General features: G+C 41.6%; 2 protein-coding genes across 2 annotated transcripts; both read left to right on the top strand.

The window, feature by feature from the left end:
• The first annotated feature begins 189 nt into the window (after nt 1-189).
• Nucleotides 190-7,804, top strand: alg2 (ALG2 alpha-1,3/1,6-mannosyltransferase). The gene is made up of 5 exons (XM_034102678.1): nt 190-328; nt 998-1,169; nt 1,292-1,429; nt 4,355-4,522; nt 5,503-7,804. The coding sequence occupies exons 2-5, from the start codon at nt 999-1,001 to the stop codon at nt 6,241-6,243; spliced, it is 1,218 nt and encodes a 405-aa protein (XP_033958569.1). The 5' UTR covers nt 190-328; nt 998; the 3' UTR covers nt 6,244-7,804.
• An 11,870-nt stretch (nt 7,805-19,674) lies between these two features.
• On the top strand, nt 19,675-23,719 carry LOC117460535 (DOMON domain-containing protein FRRS1L). The gene is made up of 5 exons (XM_034102010.2): nt 19,675-20,239; nt 20,776-20,860; nt 21,123-21,261; nt 22,042-22,288; nt 22,377-23,719. The coding sequence occupies exons 1-5, from the start codon at nt 20,035-20,037 to the stop codon at nt 22,547-22,549; spliced, it is 849 nt and encodes a 282-aa protein (XP_033957901.1). The 5' UTR covers nt 19,675-20,034; the 3' UTR covers nt 22,550-23,719.
• Nucleotides 23,720-23,816: the final 97 nt, after the last annotated feature.

The raw sequence follows: 23,816 nt of genomic DNA, 5'->3' as shown, positions 1-23,816 counted from the left end.
TTGCCACTTAAATTCAACTTGTTTTCAACGCCTATACGTGTTTTAGTGTATTTCTTTTTGTGTATTCTTGTACCTTAATTCAAAGGCACATTTTTGGTCAGCCTTGATTTTGAAGGAGACGTGTCTCACAGGAAGCGCCTCCGTTTACATGAGTAGAGGAAACTAGCGCCATTGTGGCTCAAACACGAAGCGCAACTAGCATGACCACAACACATAATATGAGCCAACATGGCGTCCTACCGTTAGAGTTTCCTGACAGTTGTACATGCTGATACTGGCTTCTCGACTAGCATAATCACAGGTTTCAAAACTCGGACAAGATCCAAAGGTAAATATAACCCAACCATTATTAGATTGTACGGAGATGTAGTTTTGTTCACGAAAGACAACTGCCCATACAGTTAGCTTTCTGAACGATTATTTCATTAGCTACATAGGCTAGCATGCATAATATTTGCAACGTTACGTAAAACATACACAAGACATTCAGAATAACTTTTTTTATAACGGACAGTTACCATACTACATTTCATAACATTTCAATAGTCATTTATATTCTTGCTATCAGTCTGACTTATCCTTAAACGTAAAATCAGCTGGAGGTTTTCCTCCATGACAGAAACAATTTGCTGCTAAAAAGTCCTGACAGTAAGGGCTTCAAGGGTTAAGAGTTTTGAATTCTGGTTACTTGTGTTGGAGAGAGTTGTTTGTTTAAACCATCATCAAAAACAATTGAAATTCATTTTCTCTGTTACTCAGATTTAGGCTGTAATTCCCATAAATGTTTATTGTGTCATGTCATGCATATACACTTTGTACTTCTGTCTTTGTGAATATTCAAACTGTCTACTGTCTCACTGTGCTCCTCCATTGATCTGTCCTTCTGCATGACACGGTGATGTACAATGTGTTTAACTTTAACCCTCTCTGCAACAAGCATTGTCTTGTGGTAACATTTATACCAGATTCAATTTTAACTTTATACATTTGTGTGCAGGATGGCGCGGGTGGTGTTCCTCCATCCAGACCTGGGTATTGGTGGAGCTGAGCGTCTGGTGGTCGATGCTGCTGTTGCTCTGAAGTCTAAAGGATGCAGCGTTCAGATATGGACGGCCCATTACGACCCAACCCACTGCTTCTCTGAGACGCTGGATCCAGAACTGCCTGTGGTACGTAAACTGACACCTTCCTACCTGATACTGTTGCTCAAAGATTCACAACAAAGACAAAGAATAGTAAACTCTAAAGACACTCTCATAATACTTAATTGTTTCTATTGCTCTTCTTATAGGTATGTGTGGGGGATTGGCTACCCACAAATGTGTTTGGTTACCTGCATGCCCTGTGTGCCTACCTGAGGATGATCTTCGTCGCCCTCTACCTGGTCTTCCTCAGCGGGGTGGAGTACGATGTCATCTTCTGTGATCAAGTGAGTTGTGTCATACAGGAACAACGTATCCCTCTGTCTGGTCACTCATTGTAGTTCCCCTGAGCTTTCTGCAGCTCCTAACTGTCTCTTTTGCTCAGATAATTTGTTCCATTGCAAACAGTGGACTGCCTCTATTGCCCCTTTCACACCAACGCGGTTCCCGTTCTATCTCTGTGCTTGCGCTCTTCTGGTTCGGAACCGGTGTCTCCTTTTTGTGACACACCTCTTTACTATACCATACCGTAAGCCGGTGTACACTCCCTTGCCTGTTCCACTTTCCACTGTGTTTAGCACAAATACGCACAGGTATCAACTTTCTCTTGTAAATAATTACAAAGGGTTTCCACAGGCCCTGAAAACTGCAGTCATTAAACCGCTCTTAAAAAAGAATAATCTAGATGCTTCAGTAATGAACAATTACTGGCCCATATCAAACCTGCCACAATACAGTGTGTGTGTGTGTGTGTGTGTGTGTGTGTGTGTGTGTGTGTGTGTGTGTGTGTGTGTGTGTGTGTGTGGTGTGTGTGTGTGTGTGTGTGTGTGTGTGTGTGTGTGTGTGTGTGTGTGTGTGTGTGTGTGTGTGTGTGTGTGTGTGTGTGTGTGTGTGTGTGTGTGTGTGTGTGTGTGTGTGTGTGTGTGTGTGTGTGTGTGTGTGTGTGTGTGTGTGTGTGTGTGTGTGTGTGTGTGTGTGTGTGTGTGTGTGTGTGTGTGTGTGTGTGATCGTTGGAGCTATGTGCAACTCAAGGCATATGCTCGAACGGGAGCTGCCTGGACGCTGCAATCATGTTGCGCGCACTATCCGTGCTGAGTGTTCGTACAATGTCCCACTGTCTGGCTTCCTGCATAAAGTCAAGTACTCGGCGCAGTTGTGGCGAAATGACGCTCCTCTGTTTTCATTTAAACAGCTCCTTATATCCGTTAGCGCAGCTAGCTAGCACCAGATGCTAACAACAACAATGCACGTAAGGTCTCTCTCTCGCTCGCTCGGGCCACACATACACACACCCTCCCGGTCCTCCCAATAGCCAGTCGGTGCCTGCCGGTGAGCGTGGAAGTGTGGTCTGCCACAATCGGGCGGCAGGAGCGGGGCTGTCAGCATCAGCTTGTAGATGGTATTTTAAACTCGATGCGCTCTGAAACTACGGGGCGGCCGAGGAAAAAAAATATACATGCGTTAATCGCGTTAAAATAATTAGTGGCGTTATTAATGCGTTAACTTAACAGCCCTAGTAAATACACATCTGAGTTGACAAATATGACATGTGGGGTTCCTCAAGGCTCCATCTTGGGGCCTCTTCTCTTTAACATCTACATGCTACCACTGGCTCAGATAATGAAAAACAACAAAATAAGTTACCATAGCTATGCGGATGACACACAATTTGACATAACAATTTCACCAGGAGACTATGCTCCAATTCAAACACTGAGTAAGTGCATTGAACAAATCAATGACTGGATGTGTCAGAACTTTCTCCAATTAAACAAAGATAAAACTGAGGTAATGGTTTTTGGAGCCAAGGCAGAACGTATAAAAGTTAGCGCTGAGCTTCAGTCTGCAATGTTCAAAACAACAGATAAAGCCAGAAATCTAGGTGTAGTCATGGACTCTGACCTGAGTTTCAACAGTCACATTAAAACAGTTACTAAATCAGCCTACTATCACCTAAAGAATATATCTAGGATTAAAAGACTAATGTCACAGCAGGATTTGGAAAAACTTGTCCATGCTTTTATCTTCAGTAGACTGGACTACTGTAATGGTGTCTTTGCAGGTCTCACTAAAAAAATCTATTAGAAAGCTGCAGCTAATTCAGAACGCCGCCGTTCGAGTCCTCACTAACACTAAGAAAGTGGATCACATCACTCCTGTTCTGAAGTCTTTACACTGGCTTCCTGTGTGTCAAAGAATATATTTCAAAATACTGCTGCTGGTTTATAAAGCACTGAATGGTTTAGGCCCAAAATACATTTCTGACCTACTGCTAAATTATGAACCATCCAGATCTCTCAGGTCTTCAGGGACTGGTCAGCTTTCTGTCCCCAGAGTCAGAACTAAACATGGTAAAGCAGCGTTCAGTTGTTATGCTCCAAATATCTGGAACAAACTCCCAGAAACCTGCAGGTCCGCTGCAACTCTGACTACTTTTAAATCCAGGCTGAAGACTCTTCTTTTTGCCACTGCTTTTAATTGAACTATTCATATCTTAAACTGCACTGTAACTTTTATTCATGTATTTTTTCTTTTAATGTTTATTTTATTATCTTTTCTTTTTAATGACTGATTTTAAATGCCTTTGTCTTAATGTCTTTTGTTTTTTGTAAAGCACTTTGAATTGCCTTGTGTTGAAATGTGCTATATAAATAAACGTGCCTTGCCTTGCCTTCCATGGTTGCTAGAAATCCTTAAACACTTTAGATTTTTGAAAAGTGCTTTGGTTTTGAATGAAGTGCCTGAGACTGCATGAACATATTTAGGCTACATGATGCCAAGTCTAACAAACAGATGACACTTTTTGAAACATAAAACTTGTGTTTTCCTCAATTTTTCCACACTTGTTGAATGCAGAAATTTAATTGTCTTTAGCACAATATGAACTTAATTGTTGTGATGAAACGGTGCAATCACCCTAGACTGTATGAACTGTATGTACTGTATACAAAAATGTATTTTACCGCTGTAAACGGCAGAAAAAGCTTGAACATGCACCTTTTTTAAATGCTTGAAAAGGGCTTGAATTGACTTTGGAAAGCGTGCAGGTACCAGTACAGAAATAACTCAATATTAAGCAAGGTACAGGGTGACAGTAGGAGAAGCCAATCAAACAGCAGTTTATTTAAACATCATATAGCTTGACCAGTACTTCTCTTCGGATGTGTGTTTACTGATACATTTCTGATCATACACCTTTCATTCTACACCAGGTGTCAGTGTGTATCCCGGTGCTGCGACTGTCCCGTCACAGGAAGAAGGTTTTGTTTTACTGTCACTTCCCAGACCAGCTGCTGACCCAGAGGAAGTCGGCCCTGAAGAAGCTGTACCGTGCTCCCATCGACTGGATGGAGGAGCGCACCACTGGCATGGCTGATATGGTACGGCTCAGGGTTTAAGGCTGTGTCATTGTGATGGCCTTTCTACTTAGAGGGCTAGACTGAGTCACGGTTACAATCTGATTTTATCCAGAACAAGAATGTCATTTATATAGTTTTTTATTAAATAAATGTTTTACAAACTTTAACACAGTAGAAGACCTACATGCATTATATCAAGATTAAAAACAAAACAGTTGCTATTCATTCTCAAAAGATGCTCCTGATGCGACCTGTGTTTGAAGGACACTTGATAGTAAATGCTGTTATGGGTAGATTTGAGACAGGAGCTAAAACTATCCTAAATCATTTTTATAACTAATTGGATGACACAGTTTAGTTTTTCAATGTTATTTTAAATCCTTGTTTTGCCTATTGCAGACAGGAACATGATTTTCTAAGCAGTAACATGATTTAATAAAATTAAATGTTGTGAAATTAGTTTATTCTGATGGTCAAAGGTGGTTTAAAAGCATTAGATAGACAATGGTACATTTTATATACTTACAGATAATTCATAAAATGTATCAATACTAGAATTTCCAGTGCAATGTTAGCAAAGGATTAAAGCAAATTGTTAATAGCCCAGTAGTTGAACTTTGGCAAGTTTGCTCATAATTATATCTATCTAAGTCTAATGTTGTTTAGAGAGGTGTAATTTCTCTTCCAGACTGAGGTTGGCTCTTAATAACTGCTTAAACTGTAATGTAAAGGAATACATCAAAAATACAAGGTAAGTTTTATTGGTTTTAAGAGGTTGAAAAAACCAAAGTGAATATTTAAAATGTGCTACAGCCTGATCTCTGCTGGCAAGCTGAAGTAAAAGCTCAGGGCCCTGATAGAAAATAAATTGACATTTAGGTTTCAAACTAGACGTTAATAATAAAAGTCTGCAGGCTGTCATACACTTACTCAGAAGGAATTAAAATGCCTGTGCTATATGTGAGATCCTTATGAACTAATCTCTCTGTACTTCCTCTTAGATTCTGGTAAACAGCAAGTTCACCGCAGGCATCTTTAGCGAGACCTTTAGTGGTCTGAGAGGAGTTCAGACGGATGTCCTCTATCCCTCCCTCAACACAAGTACCTTTGACCAGCAGTCCACTGAAGCACGAGGCCTGGAAGGGCTTCTTCCCGAGGGGACCTCCTGCATGTTTCTCTCTCTGAACCGATACGAGAGGAAGAAGAATCTGTGGCTGGCTCTGGAGGCTCTCTCTGCCCTGAGGAGCCTCCTTCCTGCAGGCCAGAGAGCGGGTGTTCACCTGGTGGTGGCAGGGGGCTACGATGACAGAGTTACTGAGAATGTTCAACATTATACTGAACTGAAAGAGCTGGCAGCGCAGCTCCACCTGGAGGACTGTGTCACTTTCCTGCGCTCCCCCTCTGATTCAATGAAGGTGGCACTGTTACGGGGCAGCGCAGCCGTGCTCTACACCCCGAGCAGAGAGCATTTTGGGATTGTTCCTGTAGAGGCCATGTACTGCTGTTGCCCTGTTATCGCGGTAAACTCTGGGGGCCCCCTGGAGAGCGTGGCAGACGGGGAGACAGGCTTCCTGTGTGAGCCCCTGGCCGAGGCCTTCTCTAAGGCCATGGAGAAGCTGGTGAGAGGGCCTCAGCTCCGCAGGGACATGGGACACGCCGGGAGGAGGAGGGTACAGGAGAAGTTCTCTCTTCAGGCCTTCTCAGACCAGCTGTATGGGTACATTGTCAAGCTGAGCCAGTGATGGTAACGCAGAAGACAGGTTAAACAAACGATCCTAAACTGAACTGTGAATTGTCTGTGGTTCACTGGGGTCTGCAGTGAGGTGAAATGAACATCTTCTAATAGAGGATGTGTGTAGATGTGCAGGGAGGTGGGAGTATTATCAGGACTCAGAGGAAAATCAATCAGCATTCCCCTGGAGGGGTTGCTGAGAGGAAAAAAAGGGCGGAATCTCTATACCAATTAAGACAAGAATAACGAGTTTGCCTATATCTCTGGAAGAATACCACACCTGCAAGTGTGTATGCGAGTGTGTGTGTGATATTGTACATGTGTAGCAGCGACAGAACCAAGAGCCTAGCAAATGAGCATACCAAAAGGATTGATTGTTAGACAGAAATGTTTTGCACTGTGTATGTTTTTTTCCCCCTTTGCTTTGATACAGTAATCTTTGAGTTTGTGTGTTTGGGTGATGAAGAAGAAGAATGTAGTTACCACCCTGTGCCATCAGGCAGTGCACAGCCCCAGATCGATAAACGGGATGCTTTCCTCCACTTCCTGTCCGCCCAGAGCTTTGTTCAACTCCTCGCATTCAGAAAACGCTGGCCTGTTCTGACTCTGGCTGCTGTGTGGAAGTTATTAGTGGATGATAGAGAGTGTTTGGCTTTATTAGAGGTCTAGTTGATGGGCAGTGGGACTTTGTCTGGGTCATTATCAACGAGGAGAATAGCAGAAGGTCATTGTGTCTCCAGCTGGCCTCCTCAGCCCTCCTACTGTATAGAAAAGCTTGTATTGACATTCCTGAAGTCTTAATAAACAAGAGGACACATACTTTCCTGACTCTTATGGGGTTTGCTTTGTTTGGCTTTTAATAGACTTTGCTAGGAACAGAAATGTTAAGGTTTTTTTCTCCTTTCGTTGAACAGATTTGATTGTTCCTTGTTGGTAAATGAAACATTCTCAGACAATGAATCAGCTAAGGAGTTTTATTTTCGCTCATTAACAAAGTCAATTTGATAGATGTACATGGGAGGCGCCGCAGAACATCTTAAGTTTCTGTCTCCGTCCGTTGCTGCATTATCATGTTCAGAGTTTGAGACGTGTCCCCTTGTCCTCTTGTTCTTAAAGGGAATACAAAAAGTAAATAATTAGGACATCAAATCATATGGCTAAAATCTAATACCAACCACACCACACAATCACTTAGTTAAACCAACCTGGTTGCACTCAGCATGGCCGTATCGAACAAATGTGGCGAAATGCTCACTGTTGAAGTTCATCAGGTCGTATTTGAACTCCTGATGCAGAAAGGTCTCTCGGCGATTGGTCTCCTGTGTAGATGGAAGCAGGTGGTGCTTCTTGTTGTTTTTGACCCTGATGCGAGTTCCCAGCGGCACTTTGATCTCCGTAATGCGCTGAGTGCAGATCCTGGTCTTCCTCAGAACACGGTCACCTTTGACTTTGGAACCATTTGTTGAAGGAGGCTGCGGCAGGCTCTCTGTGTCATGTTCTCATCTTACCATAACCAAGAAATACAGTGAAATAAAGGACATTTCAGTACAATAAATCTGGTTGATTTTAAATGTCTGAGTGACACGTTTTAAATTCTACAAATGCAGTGTGATTATTTTAAATTAAGTCCCATTTCATTTTCTTACCTCCCACTCCAAAATGGAAAACACAGCCATCTCCAACATAAACGCCCCAAAGACACAGTCCTGACCATGGATTTGCAAACTCAATCAAGTCTCCAATCTCTGCTGTGGACACGCTCTGTTCAACCTAAAGGTAAAAAGGCTGAGTCAGAGCAGTGTACAGAATCCAAACATCGTTTTTCCTTGCAGAATTTAAATGAAGAAATGTTTTTCCATTTCCAACAACTATGGACATAAAATCTAACTATTCGGCACTTTTAAGAGAGCAACCTTCAAATATAAGGGACATTTAAAATGGAAACTATACATAAAACAAGGCCTTTTTCAGCAGTATTTGAATGAGAATCACACTAATTAAACTTCAGATAAGTGCTATCAGAGTTTCCTTAGCTGTTGTCACCAACATACTTTCATTTTGTATACCACCTTTTTAAATTGGGTGGCAGACATAGAGATGGATATACCTTGAAAGTACTGTATGTACACCAGGTAATGGTAATATAATAAATGCAAAATAAGTCTCACCTGTCGCCATGTAATTTGGGAAAAAAGGCTGTTCCAGTTTGCCATAGGGTCCATGGTTGCTGTGAGCTCAACAGACGGACTGAAGTGTATTTTCTCATTAATGGGACGCTGTGATGTTGTGTAATAAAACACCTTCAATAGCCGCCGTTAGCCTTGACTGCGACACTTTCAAAATTATAGGCAGTCTAATATATTGCCCATTCATCTAATATGTGCTCTTTTGTTCTATGGTTCAGGCTGCCACTGTGTATCAGTTGATGTAAATATTATATAATTATTCAGATATTTGCTAAAGTTTGTTTAAAATGTGTGGTTAACCTGCAGTGAGTTTTCAATTCCCATTTCTCGTATTGATTCAGACATTACTTCAGAGTCAATTTCATAATCTGAAATGCAGAAAAACCAAACAGCGCTGCTGCTTGTTTTCAGAACTGAAAGCGAGTTGTCCCTATAGATCCAATTAGTGCAGGTGGTTTGATTTGAAATAAATACTAAGGTCTAGCCTCAGTATACCTCAGTGATGCACCTCAGTCAATGTATAATAGTGATCCTGATATCGTTGGTGTGTGCTGAATGTATGCCTGTATTATTATTTTTTAAGGTGTTGGTTATATAGGCTATTAAATGTCCGATTCATATGTTCATGACATTAATTGTTGATATTCTTTCACATAAAAATAAGATTCAAAATGAGATACTTAATTGCCTTTTTAAGGTAGTGTTAGGAATCTGCTCTGTGAGCTCATGTAGAGCCAAGCGACAAAACTCATGACCATACATAAGGCATACAAATGTGATTAAAACATTTATTACATTATTATTTTTCTTAAATATAGCTTTATATGAAATGGAGAAAGTGTGCCAAAAGAATTTTTCCTTATGACCCAATCCAAATCGTTGTTGTCTTAAACAAAATAACTCAATATATTCGTACATAATCTTCATATATAATCATAAATATAACTGAGATTTTCAAATCCTTTATGAAACATTGATGTGTTTATAAAAAGGAGAGAAAAGGGGATTTCCTGAGCGCACAATGTAGATATAAAACATATTTTTAACCTTTTCTTTGGTAAAAAATATATATATTTAAAGCAAAAGCAGCAAGGTATGTGTGTGCATTTGTAGTTTACTGTTGTGTTTCCACATGCAGATGTATTGAGAGTAGATGATGCGGAGGGCATTGCTGCAGTGAGTTAGGGGCCCTGCTGGAGCAGATGATAGAAAGGCCCCGTGGAGCCTGTAAGACAGGGAGAGACACACAGACCCCTTTAAATGGGTCCCACTTTGCTGCGTACACAGAAAGATGGTGTCTGAAGTCTCATTTCTATCTCTTCCATTTTTTTCTCATACATATCAAAAAAAGAAATGTTTTACCTTTAAGTTGTGGAAGAACCCCCCCCCCCCCTACTTCAGTGCCCCGTGGTGGGGTGGTTATTGAGATCACGGTGTGTCTGAGTGGCAGCGATAACCGGTACCCAGGTGCCACTGGCACATGGTGTTTAATTAATTAATGAGACCGCGGGGTTGGTTTTTCTAATTCCAGCTAGCCAGCACCGAGGTGTGGGGGAGATAGCGGCGAAATGTTTAGGTGTGTGTTTTCAGGCGAGGAAGGGGAGATGTATGTGGAAGTGTGTGCGGGTTAGGAGTGTATATCTATTCTGTTGGCAGTTTGGGAGCTGGTTTCCTTGTTAGGGAAATATTAAATATGTATGGAATATTTTTACTCTGACTTTTAATCATGCCATAGGATTGGGAGTTAATCATGGGCTAAATGCAGCTGATGAAGAGAGAAACTCATCACGCTAAACCTCCAGCATACAACTGGGTCATGGGCTCATTGCCTCATTGCCCTAAAACATACAGATGTACTTGAAATGTAAACATAATGCAACAAGGGGTGGTGTTCAGGGCAGTGTATGTCTTATGTCTTACGCATATTTAAATATAATGTTTTGGATGAATGTAGGGTTAGGATTGGTATAATTAAACAAAAAGTTAGTACGGATCTCTTACACTTTACCTCAAAACGTCTGTTCCAAAAATAAAGACTTTTTAGATTAAGCAGTTCCCATTTAATTTACTCTATTATAGACATAACACAATTGCATTATATACAACTACATTTTATTCAGTGTTTTCCCTTTTCCTGCCATCATGAGGGTTTGTTTCTGTTATCTTTACGTAATACTCTATTACATTAATCAGCAAAGTAACTTTACAAAATACAAATATGCAGTTAGTATTACAGTTAGATGTGCACCTGATGTGCTAAAGTGTGTATTTCCTCTCTAACAAAACCGTTATTTAATCCCAATTCATCAAACACAAACATGCAACAATGACTCTTCTCTTGTTGATTGTTGACATCCTCGTGGATTCATCTTCTTATTACAGACCCATGCATTTCCAAACATTTGGTCTATATGCTGTAAAATGTATTATCTCTTCGATTTACACACGGCATCTATTGCACGTCTGTCCGTCCTGGGAGAGGGATCCCTCCTCTGTTGCTCTCCCTGAGGTTTCTCCCATGTTACCCTTTAAACTGTGGAGTTTTTCCTTCTCTGGAAGTTTTTCCTTGTACGATGTGAGGGTCTAAGGGTGAGGGTGTCGTATTGTCATACTGATATTCTGTACAAACTGTGAAGTCCACTGAGACAAATGTAACATGTGTGATATTGGGCTAAATACACATTGATTGATGGTTCTCTTTGATGCATTAAACATGTTTAAATCAGTGAATCTGGACCTACAGGGTTAATATCCTGTGATGTGTGAAGATGCATTAGTGTACGCTTTCCTTCTCACGACAAATACTATCAAACGTTGCCAAGAAGACAGGAGGAGTTTTACTGTTGGAAGAATGCAGCGAGGAGAAAGAGCCTTCCTGATCATGAATGATAGAATATGCTTAAACAATAGAAAGTCTGCATTTGTATTCACAGCTCATCTTTAAGAGCTGTTTTACATGGTACATGTTAGCAAATTATGTATTTCACTCTTTACTGCTTCCATAAACTATTCAAATATATTAGCTTACACCTCATAAATGTTAACACTGCACAACTCTTACCCGCACTGGAATAACAGTATAAGGAGCTGATATCACAGAGGAAAGAAATGATTTACTAAAGCTACATAAAACTCTTCTCTCACAATAAAACGTCTATATTCTCTGATAGTGGAATATTAAAGATAGCCTCTATAAAAAATAGCTTTATGGCCCAGGAAAGAGAAGCATTACGACTTGTTCTGCACGTTGTAGTTTAAACCATCTTATAGCTTAAAGATAAACGAGTCCATAGATTTCATACATCACACGTCATCTAATTCACAGGAGGTTTATCCATAACAATGTAAGGAGTCTTGTTTCAGATGTAAAGTTATGAGGAAATGTCCAGCAGCATTGATGGCGTGTAGTCAGATAAGGTACAACACAAGATTACGCTGAGAGAAAACAACTTGGTATTCACACACTGTTCTGACAAATATGTAACATATTAATAGTCATCATAGTTTCCACAAAGCATTGGTGTGTTTCTAATATTTATTGTTCCATGAAACTGAGAGCATACAGTATGCATTTTGGGTATATTTTTGATACTTAATGATCACCGAATGATTCTTGAATAGACATATTTTTTTTGACATTGGATTGTAATAGAAAAATAAATTATAATTTTTTCCTTTCCAAGCCGTTGTATTTTGATTTTTAAAAGTATGCAGTTTAATACACCATATGAGAAAAGTGCTCATCAGAAAAATGTTTTGTGCATTAGCATCTTTTTTACTCTTTCTGTTTAAAATGTAATAAGCTACAATGTGGCATTCAAGGCTTGGTTTCATCATCAGTTAAAATCTTGCCTCTCGGACATTATTGGTCTTATTGGCTCTGACCACTGCTGTCTCGTTTAAAAATGACTGGTAGAACAGATGCCTCAAAAATCCAAAAAAAAAAGAAATGAAAATGAAACTGAATTGCAGTTCAGTCCGATTATGAGCTAAAGCGAATCACCTCTTGGTGTGAAAAGTGTATCCCTTTTCACATCAAACTCTCGAAAAACACTTAAATCCTCAAAATGTTGGACTTTTCCTGCAGGAAATAGCAAGAGGTGGATTTAGACATTTTAAATTAAGATTTCTGTTTTTTTCTCTTCCTGGAGCAGCAGGGTAATGCAAGAGGAGGGATGGGGGGGCAGACCTCCCATTGAACTTGGCTGGCTTCCAGCACTCATTCAGCCAGTAATCAGCTGTGAGTCAGTCCGTCATACTGGCTTTAAACAAACACATTAACATTTGAGTGCACATTACACCAGCGCGCACATTCACATGCTGTCATCACACACACACACACACACACACACACACACACACACACACACACACACACACACACACACACACACACACACACACACACACACACACACACACACACACACACACACACACACACACACACACACACACACACACACACACACAGGGAATGTTTAGCACACTGGAGGTTTCTGATTTTACCTGGTGCATTCTTCAGACTGTTATGCTTTTCGCCCTAAGGAGGGGTTGTTTCTTTACAGACGTTAGCCTGAGGGGTGTTCGTTTAGTGTAGTTCTGCTGGGGACTGGCTTAGGGCAACAACAGGCAGGGGTCTTTAATGGGGAGGATGGAGGGATGGGATCGACCACAGTGCACATGTGGGTGTTTGTTTAGGCGTATAGTGAGTGAGAGGCTTGGTGCACCCTGATCAAGGGGTACCATCGCCCACCTATGGCCCAGAAGGAGCTGACACTCGCCTGCGGGTACGACTTTGCTGCACAGGAGCCGCTGAGCAGACCCCCACACAGCTTGGGAGGGTAACCTCCAGAGATAACACTCACAGGGGTGTATGTCAATCACGCTGTCGGCCTGAATGTGAATCTGTGTGTCTGCATGTGTGAGACAATGCCCCTCAATTGTTGATGCAAGTAGGCTTTATGTACAAATGTGTGTGTGTGTGTGTGTGCGTGAGTGTGCGCGTGTGCGTGCCCAGTGCCCAGCGATGGCCTGTTAGATTGAGCTGTCAGTCGGCAGGCAGCAGATGAAGATTAATGGAGCGCGCAAACAATGAGAGGCTGGCAATGATCATAAATATGCTAATGGCCATTATCAATACACACTCACTGACGTGTGTGTGTGTGTGTGTGTGTGTGTGTGTGTGTGTGTGTGTGTGTGTGTGTGTGTGTGTGTGTGTGTGTGTGTGTGTGTGTGTGTGTGTGTGTCTGTCTGTCTGTCTGTCTGTCTGTCTGTCTGTCTGTCTGTCTGTCTGTCTGTCTGTCTGTCTGTCTGTCTGCTGGAGTGTGTGTACAGTATTCATGCAGCAGAGATTTGGGATAGGAGGTGATTCAGGTTACTGAGTTAAAATTGTTTTCCTTCCCCTTGTGACACAGACACACACATAAACACACACACACACACACACACACACACACACACACACACACACACACACACACACACACACACACACACACACACACACACACACACACACACACACACACACACACACACACACACACACACACACACACACACACACACACACACACACACACACACACACACACACACACACACACACACACACACACTGACACAAACACTTTAGCCTGTGTGTTGGCTGATGATGGGAGAGATGAGCGTCCCATGTGCTTTGTTTGGGTTGTGGGCTACATGATGGAGGGGGGAGAGCTCATTGAGTGGATGACATGATTGGTGTCACATTAAAACGTGTTTACTTAGTGTGTGTGCGCGTGTGTAGGTGTGTGAGAAGGGCAGTAGTTAGCGATGATGTCTGTGCCAAGCCTCTGATTAAGACTACAGGTTGAGCTAATGGCACAATGAGAGGCTGATTAAGAGAGGAAGAGGTGCTGAAAAAAGAGTAGCGGGAGATAAAAGGGATAGATGGACAGATGCATTCACTCAGCTGATGATGGGGCTCTTTGTTGTCTCATCCTATTCTGTGGTTCTCTGGGGTCCTTCCTGTGTCTGCAACATAAACTCATTTTTTTAATGAAAAGCCTCTTTCTTTATCTCACTCTGCCCCCCCCCCCCCCTTCCCTTTTTTTCTCCCTCGTCGCCCATCTGGGTCACACAGCACAAAGGAGAGCAGCACAGACCAGGAACTGAAACCTATAGTCATCCACTTCATCACCTGAAAACACACTTCTTAACCTCCTTCTACCTTTTCACCCCTGGTTGTCTCCTCTTATGGCTTCTCCCGCCCACTTTATCCTGCTCTATAGGGTCTGCTAAGTCCACTGGGAAATGTTGGGGTCTCTCCGACCTTGCTTGTCCTTTAAACACACACTCCTGCAGACACACACACACACACACACACACACACACACACACACACACACACACACACACACACACACACACACACACACACACACACACACACACACACACACACACACACACACACACACACACACACACACACACTCTCTGTCCGTCAGATCCTGATGGAGAGTGTAATTTGTGCGTGGCAGGGTGGAGATGGATGGGGCATGTAAAGCAGACATAGGGAAGTGGTTATGATTGGGGCTAATGAGCTCACAGGGGACACATGGATAAAGGACGCTGGCCAATGGCAGGCCTGGCTCAGATTCATGTTTCTGGAGGGTCCCTGCTGAGCTGAGACCCTCATTTCCCCTTGGGAATGTGTCTATCTATGAGTGTGTTTGGGTCGTTCCTGTTTGAAAACCCAACAGTCCCTGTGGTCATTATACACTCATTGTGCTGAGCTGGTTATTATTGGGCTCCAAGGACAGGGGTAGTTAAGCATTTAGATGTCGGATCACATGCGTCGTTAAGTCAAGGTCACTGCTAACTGGTGAAACACAGAGGGATACGCTTGTTTTTTGACTGCTATTGAGCATAAAGCGCTTTTCTTGGTAGAGCAGAGCAAACTCATAGAAACTAAGTGATGATTGCTAACACTGCATCAGTGGCAAGTGTGGGTGTGTGCTAACAGGTGTGTGTGACAGTGTGTCATTCTGTGTGTGTCTCATTACCATGCATGGTGTGTCAGTGTTGTCCAGGAGGCTGAGCCTCCGCGCAGAGCTCCAGGGGGGAGTTATAGATTTCTGGCTGGAGCATGCAGGGGCCAGGGGAGCCACTGGAGCCGGGGCCCGAACACTGCAGGCAGGGCACGGCTCTCAGCTCATCAGCCTGTCTCTTGAGGGTCCGGAGCTTAACCCGGAGCACGGCTCTGATTAACCAGACTAATGACGGTGCAGCCCCCAGCTCCCACTGCCCAATACCATAATCACTGCTTAAGGCCCTGGCCAGTCTGCGTCTCTAAATGGAGAGAGAGCGGTGTCACAGCTTAATGGATAAGTCTACTGACAACGAGCATTTTAAGTCAGCTGTCAATACACACTTAGAGTCACTCACATGGCAGGAGACCAAGGCATGACAGGCTGGAATGAGATCTAATACATTCAGAGCTTAAATAATGTGTCCTGTGTTTGTCAGCTGGACGTGTTCATGTGGCTGAGTGTGTGCATGCAAATATGTGTCACCAGGGTCGGATGTGTTTCATGAGTGCTGATCGATGGCTCATCGGTGCCTCCTTATCTCTAAAGCAAACATTTCATCTGCACAATGGAAGCCTTCAGCCTTTGGTACACACAGACACCCCAACAGACAAACTGCAAAAACCAATATATGTATGCAGAATAAGACAAAGACAGACCTGTTTTTGTTCATATAACGCTTACACAGTATTTAGCTATGAGTGTAATAAGCAAACAACAATGAGGACAAATGTATTTTCATTGTCTTTTGGGGTGTGAAGGTGACGGTGTGAAAGGTGGGGCGAGGGTGCATTTGCTCTGCAGGCAGAAGAACGTGCCAATAGTGTTTACTGTCCTCAGTGAGTAAAGTGATTTCTGACAACTCCTAAATGAAGCCCTGGGGGAAGGGGGGCCGCAGCTATCACAGACCTGCTTTATGACTGTTTGTGTGTGTGAGAGAGTTGGAGACTGAGCTAATAGCTTGCGTTATACGAGGGGGTGAATCGATAAGTGATCTAACCACTCTCTGATAGGGAATGAGGTGGTAGGTTTCGAACATTGAGTTTAGATGACAAAATAAGACAAAACCAATGGGTTTATAGTTCTGCAGCTCTACCAGGGGATACAATGATATCTCTGCAGCTCTACTACACAAATTAGCAAAATAGTAAAAGTATACAAAATATTAAGAAAGGAGAGATATCTTAACTACAGGAGATGTGCAGGCAAACCGGAGACCGACCGGATTAAAGAAGAGGCTTTATTTGTATTGGATAGCCAAGGATGTGCCTCCCATGTTTTATCATGACAATGAAATTACAAAGCGAAGAATCAGTTTGAAATACCCGTAGATTTTTGCAAATATTGTATAAGGGATTAACTCAGATATAAACAACAGCCCATCTTCAACTTAATGAAGGGACACGTCACTCTTAAACATATCAATTCATGGGATTCTTGGTTTCTAAGACATTCATAGGATCTTTTGACAGTTAGAGACACAACGTATCTCCCAAGCTGTATCAAAGTAAAGCAGCCCTAGCAGAGTAGATATGAGTATGCAGGCCTCATATTGCATGTGCCGGTCTGAGCCTACAGGGGCTGTTATTGACTGACAGCTCTGACTAAGCCATCATCGCTGCTGATCCTCCATAACATCCCGGGCTTACCTTGTGTGTCCAGGTAAACAATTGTGGGTGGCTTGATGTGTGCCAGCTAGCATTTTTCTACAAGTATGTGTTTACAGTATATATGTGTGGTTAGCTCTGCCTTTACAAGTGCTGGCTGATGGCTAAGCAGAGGACAGATCCAGGCCTGCACTCATAGCAGCTGTGTTTCCGAATGGATCCAGCGGCCATTGTTCTGCTGTCACTAACCCGTCTCTCAGGCCCAGGAGACCCACCGCTGACATTTACCAGATCTCCCCCTATCCTGCCTCACCCTCTCCTCATCGCTTCTCTACCAGCATCTCTTTTCTCTCTCTTTCTGCTCCCATCAGGTCCATGTTCACTCTCTCTTTCCATCACTCCATCTCTCTCTGTAGCAAGATGTACGGGGACAGAAGTGTGTGGATAGGTGTGTATGTGTGTGCGGGAGAGCGAGTGTTTGTGTTAATGAGTGGCCCTTTAAGGCTATTAAGATAAGATTGCTACGCCCAGAGTCCCTCATTACCAAGCAAGCATTGCCCCTTACACGGAATGGTAATTGGGAGGGGGGGGGGAAAGAGAGAGGGTCGGCTGGTAGAAGTGGGAATAATAGGAGGATAAACGAGGGATAATTGGGTGGATGGAGAACAAGAGAAACGATTGATCAGGTTGATTTGTGTTTGAGAGAGACGGTGTGAAGAGGGAAAGGGTTAAAGGTCACACACTCTTGTATGAACACACGTACTGTATGATACAAAAAATCAATGTTAGACATACTCTTATACAGCAAACAATGTATACATAAAAGTTCACATGCAATGCAAAAATAAAGTGTGTGTGTGAGTATGATTGTGGATGTCAGTCAGTCTCTGATCTGTCTGACAGTCATTATTGTCTATTTACACTAGTCTGTTTTAGACTGTGTAACACCAGCATCACCTACAGGACACACACATGCACGTTCCTCAGCCTATCTGTGTCTCGCTCACCTGCAGTCACTACTCGATAAAATATGAACGTTTTTAGCACTGTGGTTACTTTTTGACCAAATACTAAACAATTGAATTATATGATTACATATTCAATTTAAATCAATTTAAACAAAGCTAGCAGTCCAAACGTGCAATATGTGTGCATAAAAGTGTGTACAGACCCATTAAATAACTGTTACAAAACCAATTAAATATTAAGTATTACAATTATTTCTAGGCATCACTGGCGTAGTTATGATTTCTAACGAATGGATGATTCTGATGCTAAAGGTCTGTTTACACTTCTGTGAGTGTCCACTTATAGGATGACTCATGACTCATTATACTTTGAGAAGATTACAACAATTATTATAACCGGACATGGGGCAAGTGTTACATTTTTTATTTCATTAGTTCATGACTTGCAATTATTTACATTTTATTTCCGCAAGGAGCACAGTAATGAGCTAAGTAGTTTTTCATCAGCTTTAATTTCTCAGAAAGACACAGGCACAATGAAATGACCGAAGTCTTAAAAAAACATGTAGCTAAAACTTTGATGTAATTTGTCCTTTACCTTTACTGAAATAAAATGATGTGATATACATTTGATAGTATGTACTGACTCCATCAGATGGGAAATGTCTCTAAATTAAAAGTAAAAATGATAAATAGTTGCCGAAGAACAGATTCTCTGAAATGAGGTTCAAACTGTGGTTTTATATCACCATCATGTGGCAGGACTGTGTACCACCACTGAAAAAGACAGAGGATAGAGTATGAAGTCAAGGATGTGAGTGAAGACCTACATTATGTTTAGTTCAGTAAAAATAATGCATATTCACCAATTCACACTCGGCAAACAACCATGTCTGTCTCCGATTTTGTATGAATTTTACACAAAACACATGCTCTGTTGTTTTACAAAAGCAGTAAGAGGAGACTTATTGGGTTATCTGGAACTAAATGCACACATTAAAGCTGGACTGCACATTATTAAATACATAATGCATTGAGAAGGCGCATACAAGACTGCACAATCATCATACATTTTAAAATTGCATCTATATTCAGACCCAGATACACATGTTTTTAACAAATGGGACACGTGCCTGATTGTTTCCATTCAAGAAAAACACAACAATTACAAACATGGTGGGTATTAACAGCCTGATTTTAGTATTTTTACTTTTATTCAAATAAATAGACAATTTTCTTATTTCTTCAGAAGAATGTTATGTTATTCAGCCTTAAAAGAGTTTGCTTTTCAATTCAAATATTTGTGTGAATACATTAAGTTTGCAATAATGTAACTGGACTAAAAAACATTCTGGCATTGACAATTTTTTTTATTTCCAACCAACTTGTATTTATTTAAGACTTTTCATGCCTTTTGCTACGGCCCTTTTTTCAGAAGTAGCCTATGGGATACAATCCATCTTCTCCAAATGAACGATTTCCGTTTTATAAACAACCTCTCACTTTTGGACTATGGGAACTGATCCCCAATTGATTGATCCTGATCACAGCACGTAGCGGCTCCTCATTGGATGTTACTGTGATTGACTGAGGAGAAGAAGAGAGGGAGGCCGGGCGAAACCATTCATCCAGCCAACACTCCGACTGAATTTTTTTTGAAGCTTAAAGAAGCTATGAATCTAGATTCGGATTTCACAGAGGATTATGATCGTGTAGCTGAATTAGACGGTGCGATTACAAATATGGGTAATTTAGGATTGGATTAGTTTTAATCACACGGTCATCGGCGCTGAATCCCCCCACATCCATACGAATACACAGCAAACAGGCAATTGGGATGCGTGGATGATGTTTGTGACGCCGCGATGTGAAGATACCGACATTCAAACAATAATGAGGATCCGATTTGATTTCGAGTTGCTTTAGTTGTTTTTATCGCTTCATTTTTGACAATTTATCGAACCATGATTTTCCTGCGGAGGCTCGTGCAGTTATTGACGCTGGTGGTACAGAGCGGATGGTGGGGGGTCGCGCCGAGCCCCACCGATGAAGGAGCACTCAGGTCCGGCCACGGGGAGCACGGAGAGCCGGGACACCAGGAGCCTCACAAGGACACATACAGCACCTTCGCCTCCGAGTTCCTGGAGTCCAGGCATCTGTCCGATGACGGTAAGGATGTAATGCATTGGTACTGATTGCTAGTTGGTGGGTTTTGTTTACATGCCATGCACCATACACACATATCTATACAAGAGTTAAGCATAAACACTGCAAATTAAGCACTAACTGTAAGCAGAAAGTGGACAAGTGCTGTTTATGTTGTGGTTCATTCTACCTGTGTCTACAATGTTACAGGCCTTTCAGCACCCAGGCCAGCTCCCCCATTGGTAGCTGCCAAGCCCCACTTCCACACACACACACACACACACACACACACACACACACACACACACACACACACACACACACACACACACACACACACACACACACACACACACACACACACCCACACACACACACACACACACACACACACACACACACACACACACACACCCAGACACACACACACACACACACACACACACACACACACACACACACACACAGTGCAGATGGCCTCTAGTTGGCCCCTTTGACTGTCTTAGAAACAATCAATTGGTTTTGTGCCGAACCAACAGTTCTGATTTTGCATTTCGCAGGTTATCCATTCCCCACCGCCCCACCAGTAGATCCCTTTGCCAGGATCAAAGTAGTTGACTGTGGAGTAACCAAAGGCTGCATAAGGTAAGAGAAGGGTACATGCTTTTCGGCTCTAACTTACTGAGCAGATCTTTGGTGCAGATTTATTCCCCAGGGCTGCCCTATATGCTGCTGCAGCCGGACTTCAGAAAGCTGGAGCTAATCATAGACCTCTCCACTGTGTTGTCTCTCATTTTAAAGGTTTACATTTGGTCTTAATGTTATCATGTGAAGCTGATGTTCTCAACCGAGATCTGTTCGTCATTAGTGGCTTAAAAAGTGAACGTTTTTATTTGTTTATGTACAGATATGGGAAGCCAGGTTGTGATGCAGAAACGTGCGACTATTTTCTGAGTTATCGCCGCATCGGGACAGACGTGGAGTATGAGATGAGCGCAGACACAGATGGCTGGGTGGCCGTAGGTTTCTCCTCAGACAAGAAAATGGTGAGCAGCTGCACAACAACAACAACAACAACAACTCTGACTGTAATTACTGTTTAGAGATAGCACAACACATTGTGTTATTACATCACATTTTAGTCTAATCTTTTGCTGAGACCAAGTTACTAGTTTAAAAACACGGAAGTTAAAACAGTTGTTTACATAGTGAACATATGTTTTGCACCCCATAATCAAGGCTAGGCACTATCTTATTAGTTATTGTCTAATAGCTAGGGGTTAGAAGGGTCTTCTGTGAGGAGTTTGCAGGTTGTTCTCATGTGGTCTGATTTGTAAGAGTCCTCTGACTTCCTCCTATCGTCCAAAGCCATGCAGCTTAGGTCATTTCTAAATCTAAATGGTCTAAAGTTTTGAATTAAGTCATTCAAAGGACTAACTAAAGTTATCTCCCAAGATTGAACTTTGACATATCCACAAGTTGAAGATGAGTTTGACAGCTAACTTGCAGTCTCAGCTAGACATTTTTATTTTAAATATTGACTTTTTCCTATTTTGCCTATTCCTAGATGACTTTCATTTTTGGAAAACCAACTCATGTGCATTGAGAATCAGAGTATAGCTTTGCCTCCAGTCTGTAACTCCAGTCTAATCTTGTGACAGTTCTTTGAAAGAAAACACTAGGGGCTGAATGTCCTTGCATGAACAATAATAGTATCCGTCCTAGTTATTTTATTTATACCTTGTATTTGAATCCAACTTCATTAAAACAAATTATATGTAGCTATTTGGAATAAGAAAGCAACTAATTATTTCCTGTTTCCTCAGGGAGGAGACGATGTCATGGGCTGTGTCCATGACGATAACGGACGTGTACGGATTCATCACTTCTACAATGTCGGCCAGTGGGCCAAGGAGATAAAGAGGAACCCTGCTAGAGATGAAGAGGGCATTTTTGATAACAACCGGGTGACCTGCCGTTTCAAACGGCCGTTATATGTTCCCAGAGAGGAAACACTTGTGGACTTACACTTGTCATGGTATTACCTGTTTGCATGGGGACCCGCTATTCAAGGTAATGGATTAAGCTTAGCATCAAGTCAACTGTCTTTGTGCTATTTTTGTTTTTTATGACATCTTACATCGTCTTACCTTTTCAACAGGTTCCATCACGAGGCATGACATCGACAATCCGCCTGTCAGCGACCGCATGGTCAGCATCTATAAGTATGAGGACCTTTTCATGCCTTCCACAGCCTACCAGACCTTCAACTCTCCTCTCTGCTTACTGCTTATTGTAGCCCTCACCTTCTACCTACTAATGGGAACGCCATAATGACGCACAGCAGAGCACATAGTGGAAGACAGATGGAAGAGAAGATGAAGCAGCAATACAAAAAGTTCTGATGCCACAATCAAGTGTGAACTTTGCACAAAGAGACACTGTATTAGAAATGTTAAACATAAAAAAAGTCTATAAACATTACTCTGAACTCATCAATTTTGCCAAATTATTATATCTATATTCTAGAGGTGTCATGTACTGGTGTCAGTACACTTTTTTTCCTGAGATTATTGTTATAGTAAAAATAGGTCAACTATTTTCAGTATTTATCATAGATTTTAAGCATGCCCTTGGAAATCTGAAAATGATTTTTTTTAAAAACAGCGATTCAATGGTGATGAGGAGACAGTGCCTCGTGTTGGCTAAAAAAGGACAAAGAAAAACAAGTAGCTCACAGACGTTTGCACATTATCTTCATGTCTCTTTACCATTGTATGTTTAAATAGACTCCAGGCTTTGGAGAAACTAAAAAAGGTGGTTTATTTGCTGATCCTATCACAAAATATAGTTTTCAAGATTTTACTTTGCAAAAGCATTATGTTTGGCACTAATCTTTTCCTAAAATGTAAGATTGTTTTCTCTTTTATTTCACAGTGGCTATTGGGTTTGTTTATTGGTACTGTGGCACTCTGACTGCTACATGAGTGCAAGAATACAATATACCCAAGACAACACAGATTGTGCTGTGCATGACAATATAAGGGAATAGAACATTATTTTTAATAGAAATTACAAACAAATTATAAGATGGGACATTGAGGACCAACGTCTTGTCATCTGTATTTTTAAAACACGGGGGCTTCTTCAACGTGTTTACTGTGTTTCTAAGTGTAAAAATAGTCTTCCAGGGTAAAGCAAACCTTTATTTGGTGTAGTTTAAAGAAAAATAAAAGATGCCATATATTAACTATTAAATACAATTAACGTTTATATTGCATTCAACCACGAACATTGTTTCAAGGGCCCTGCTTCCTTGGCTTCAATGCACACAATGTGTTTGCAACATTTACCTGAAAAATAAAATCTGTCAATTAAAATGTGTGTTGTTATGACCTAATAGTGACTGTATCAATAAGCCAACTGTTGTCTTTTTCAAGCAGGCCAAATTAAAACACTTCTTGTTCATAAAAGCTGCGTGTAAGACTCAGTTGTGTGCTAACTTCAGTCAAATTGTTGCTTTTTTCAAATGTGTAATTCTTTAAATACTAGCAATGTGGGGCAACACCAGCCGGAAATGAAGATTGGAACAACAGTATTA

Source organism: Pseudochaenichthys georgianus, chromosome 16 (assembly GCF_902827115.2).
Source record: "Pseudochaenichthys georgianus chromosome 16, fPseGeo1.2, whole genome shotgun sequence".
NCBI lineage: Eukaryota > Metazoa > Chordata > Actinopteri > Perciformes > Channichthyidae > Pseudochaenichthys > Pseudochaenichthys georgianus.
Note: the sequence above shows the minus strand (reverse complement) of the source record. Positions and strands in the feature narration are given on the sequence as shown.

What these genes read in the sequence shown, in the direction of transcription:
- LOC117460535 (XM_034102010.2), top strand. Translation starts at nt 20,035, where the DNA reads ATGATTTTCCTGCGGAGGCTCGTGCAGTTATTGACGCTGGTGGTACAG. An exon ending in CAGGCATCTGTCCGATGACG is followed by an intron (nt 20,240 to 20,775) that starts GTAAGGATGTAA and finishes TGCATTTCGCAG; the next exon opens with GTTATCCATTCCCCACCGCC. An exon ending in TCTCCTCAGACAAGAAAATG is followed by an intron (nt 21,262 to 22,041) that starts GTGAGCAGCTGC and finishes CTGTTTCCTCAG; the next exon opens with GGAGGAGACGATGTCATGGG.
- alg2 (XM_034102678.1), top strand. Translation starts at nt 999, where the DNA reads ATGGCGCGGGTGGTGTTCCTCCATCCAGACCTGGGTATTGGTGGAGCT. An exon ending in ATGTCATCTTCTGTGATCAA is followed by an intron (nt 1,430 to 4,354) that starts GTGAGTTGTGTC and finishes ATTCTACACCAG; the next exon opens with GTGTCAGTGTGTATCCCGGT. An exon ending in CCACTGGCATGGCTGATATG is followed by an intron (nt 4,523 to 5,502) that starts GTACGGCTCAGG and finishes ACTTCCTCTTAG; the next exon opens with ATTCTGGTAAACAGCAAGTT.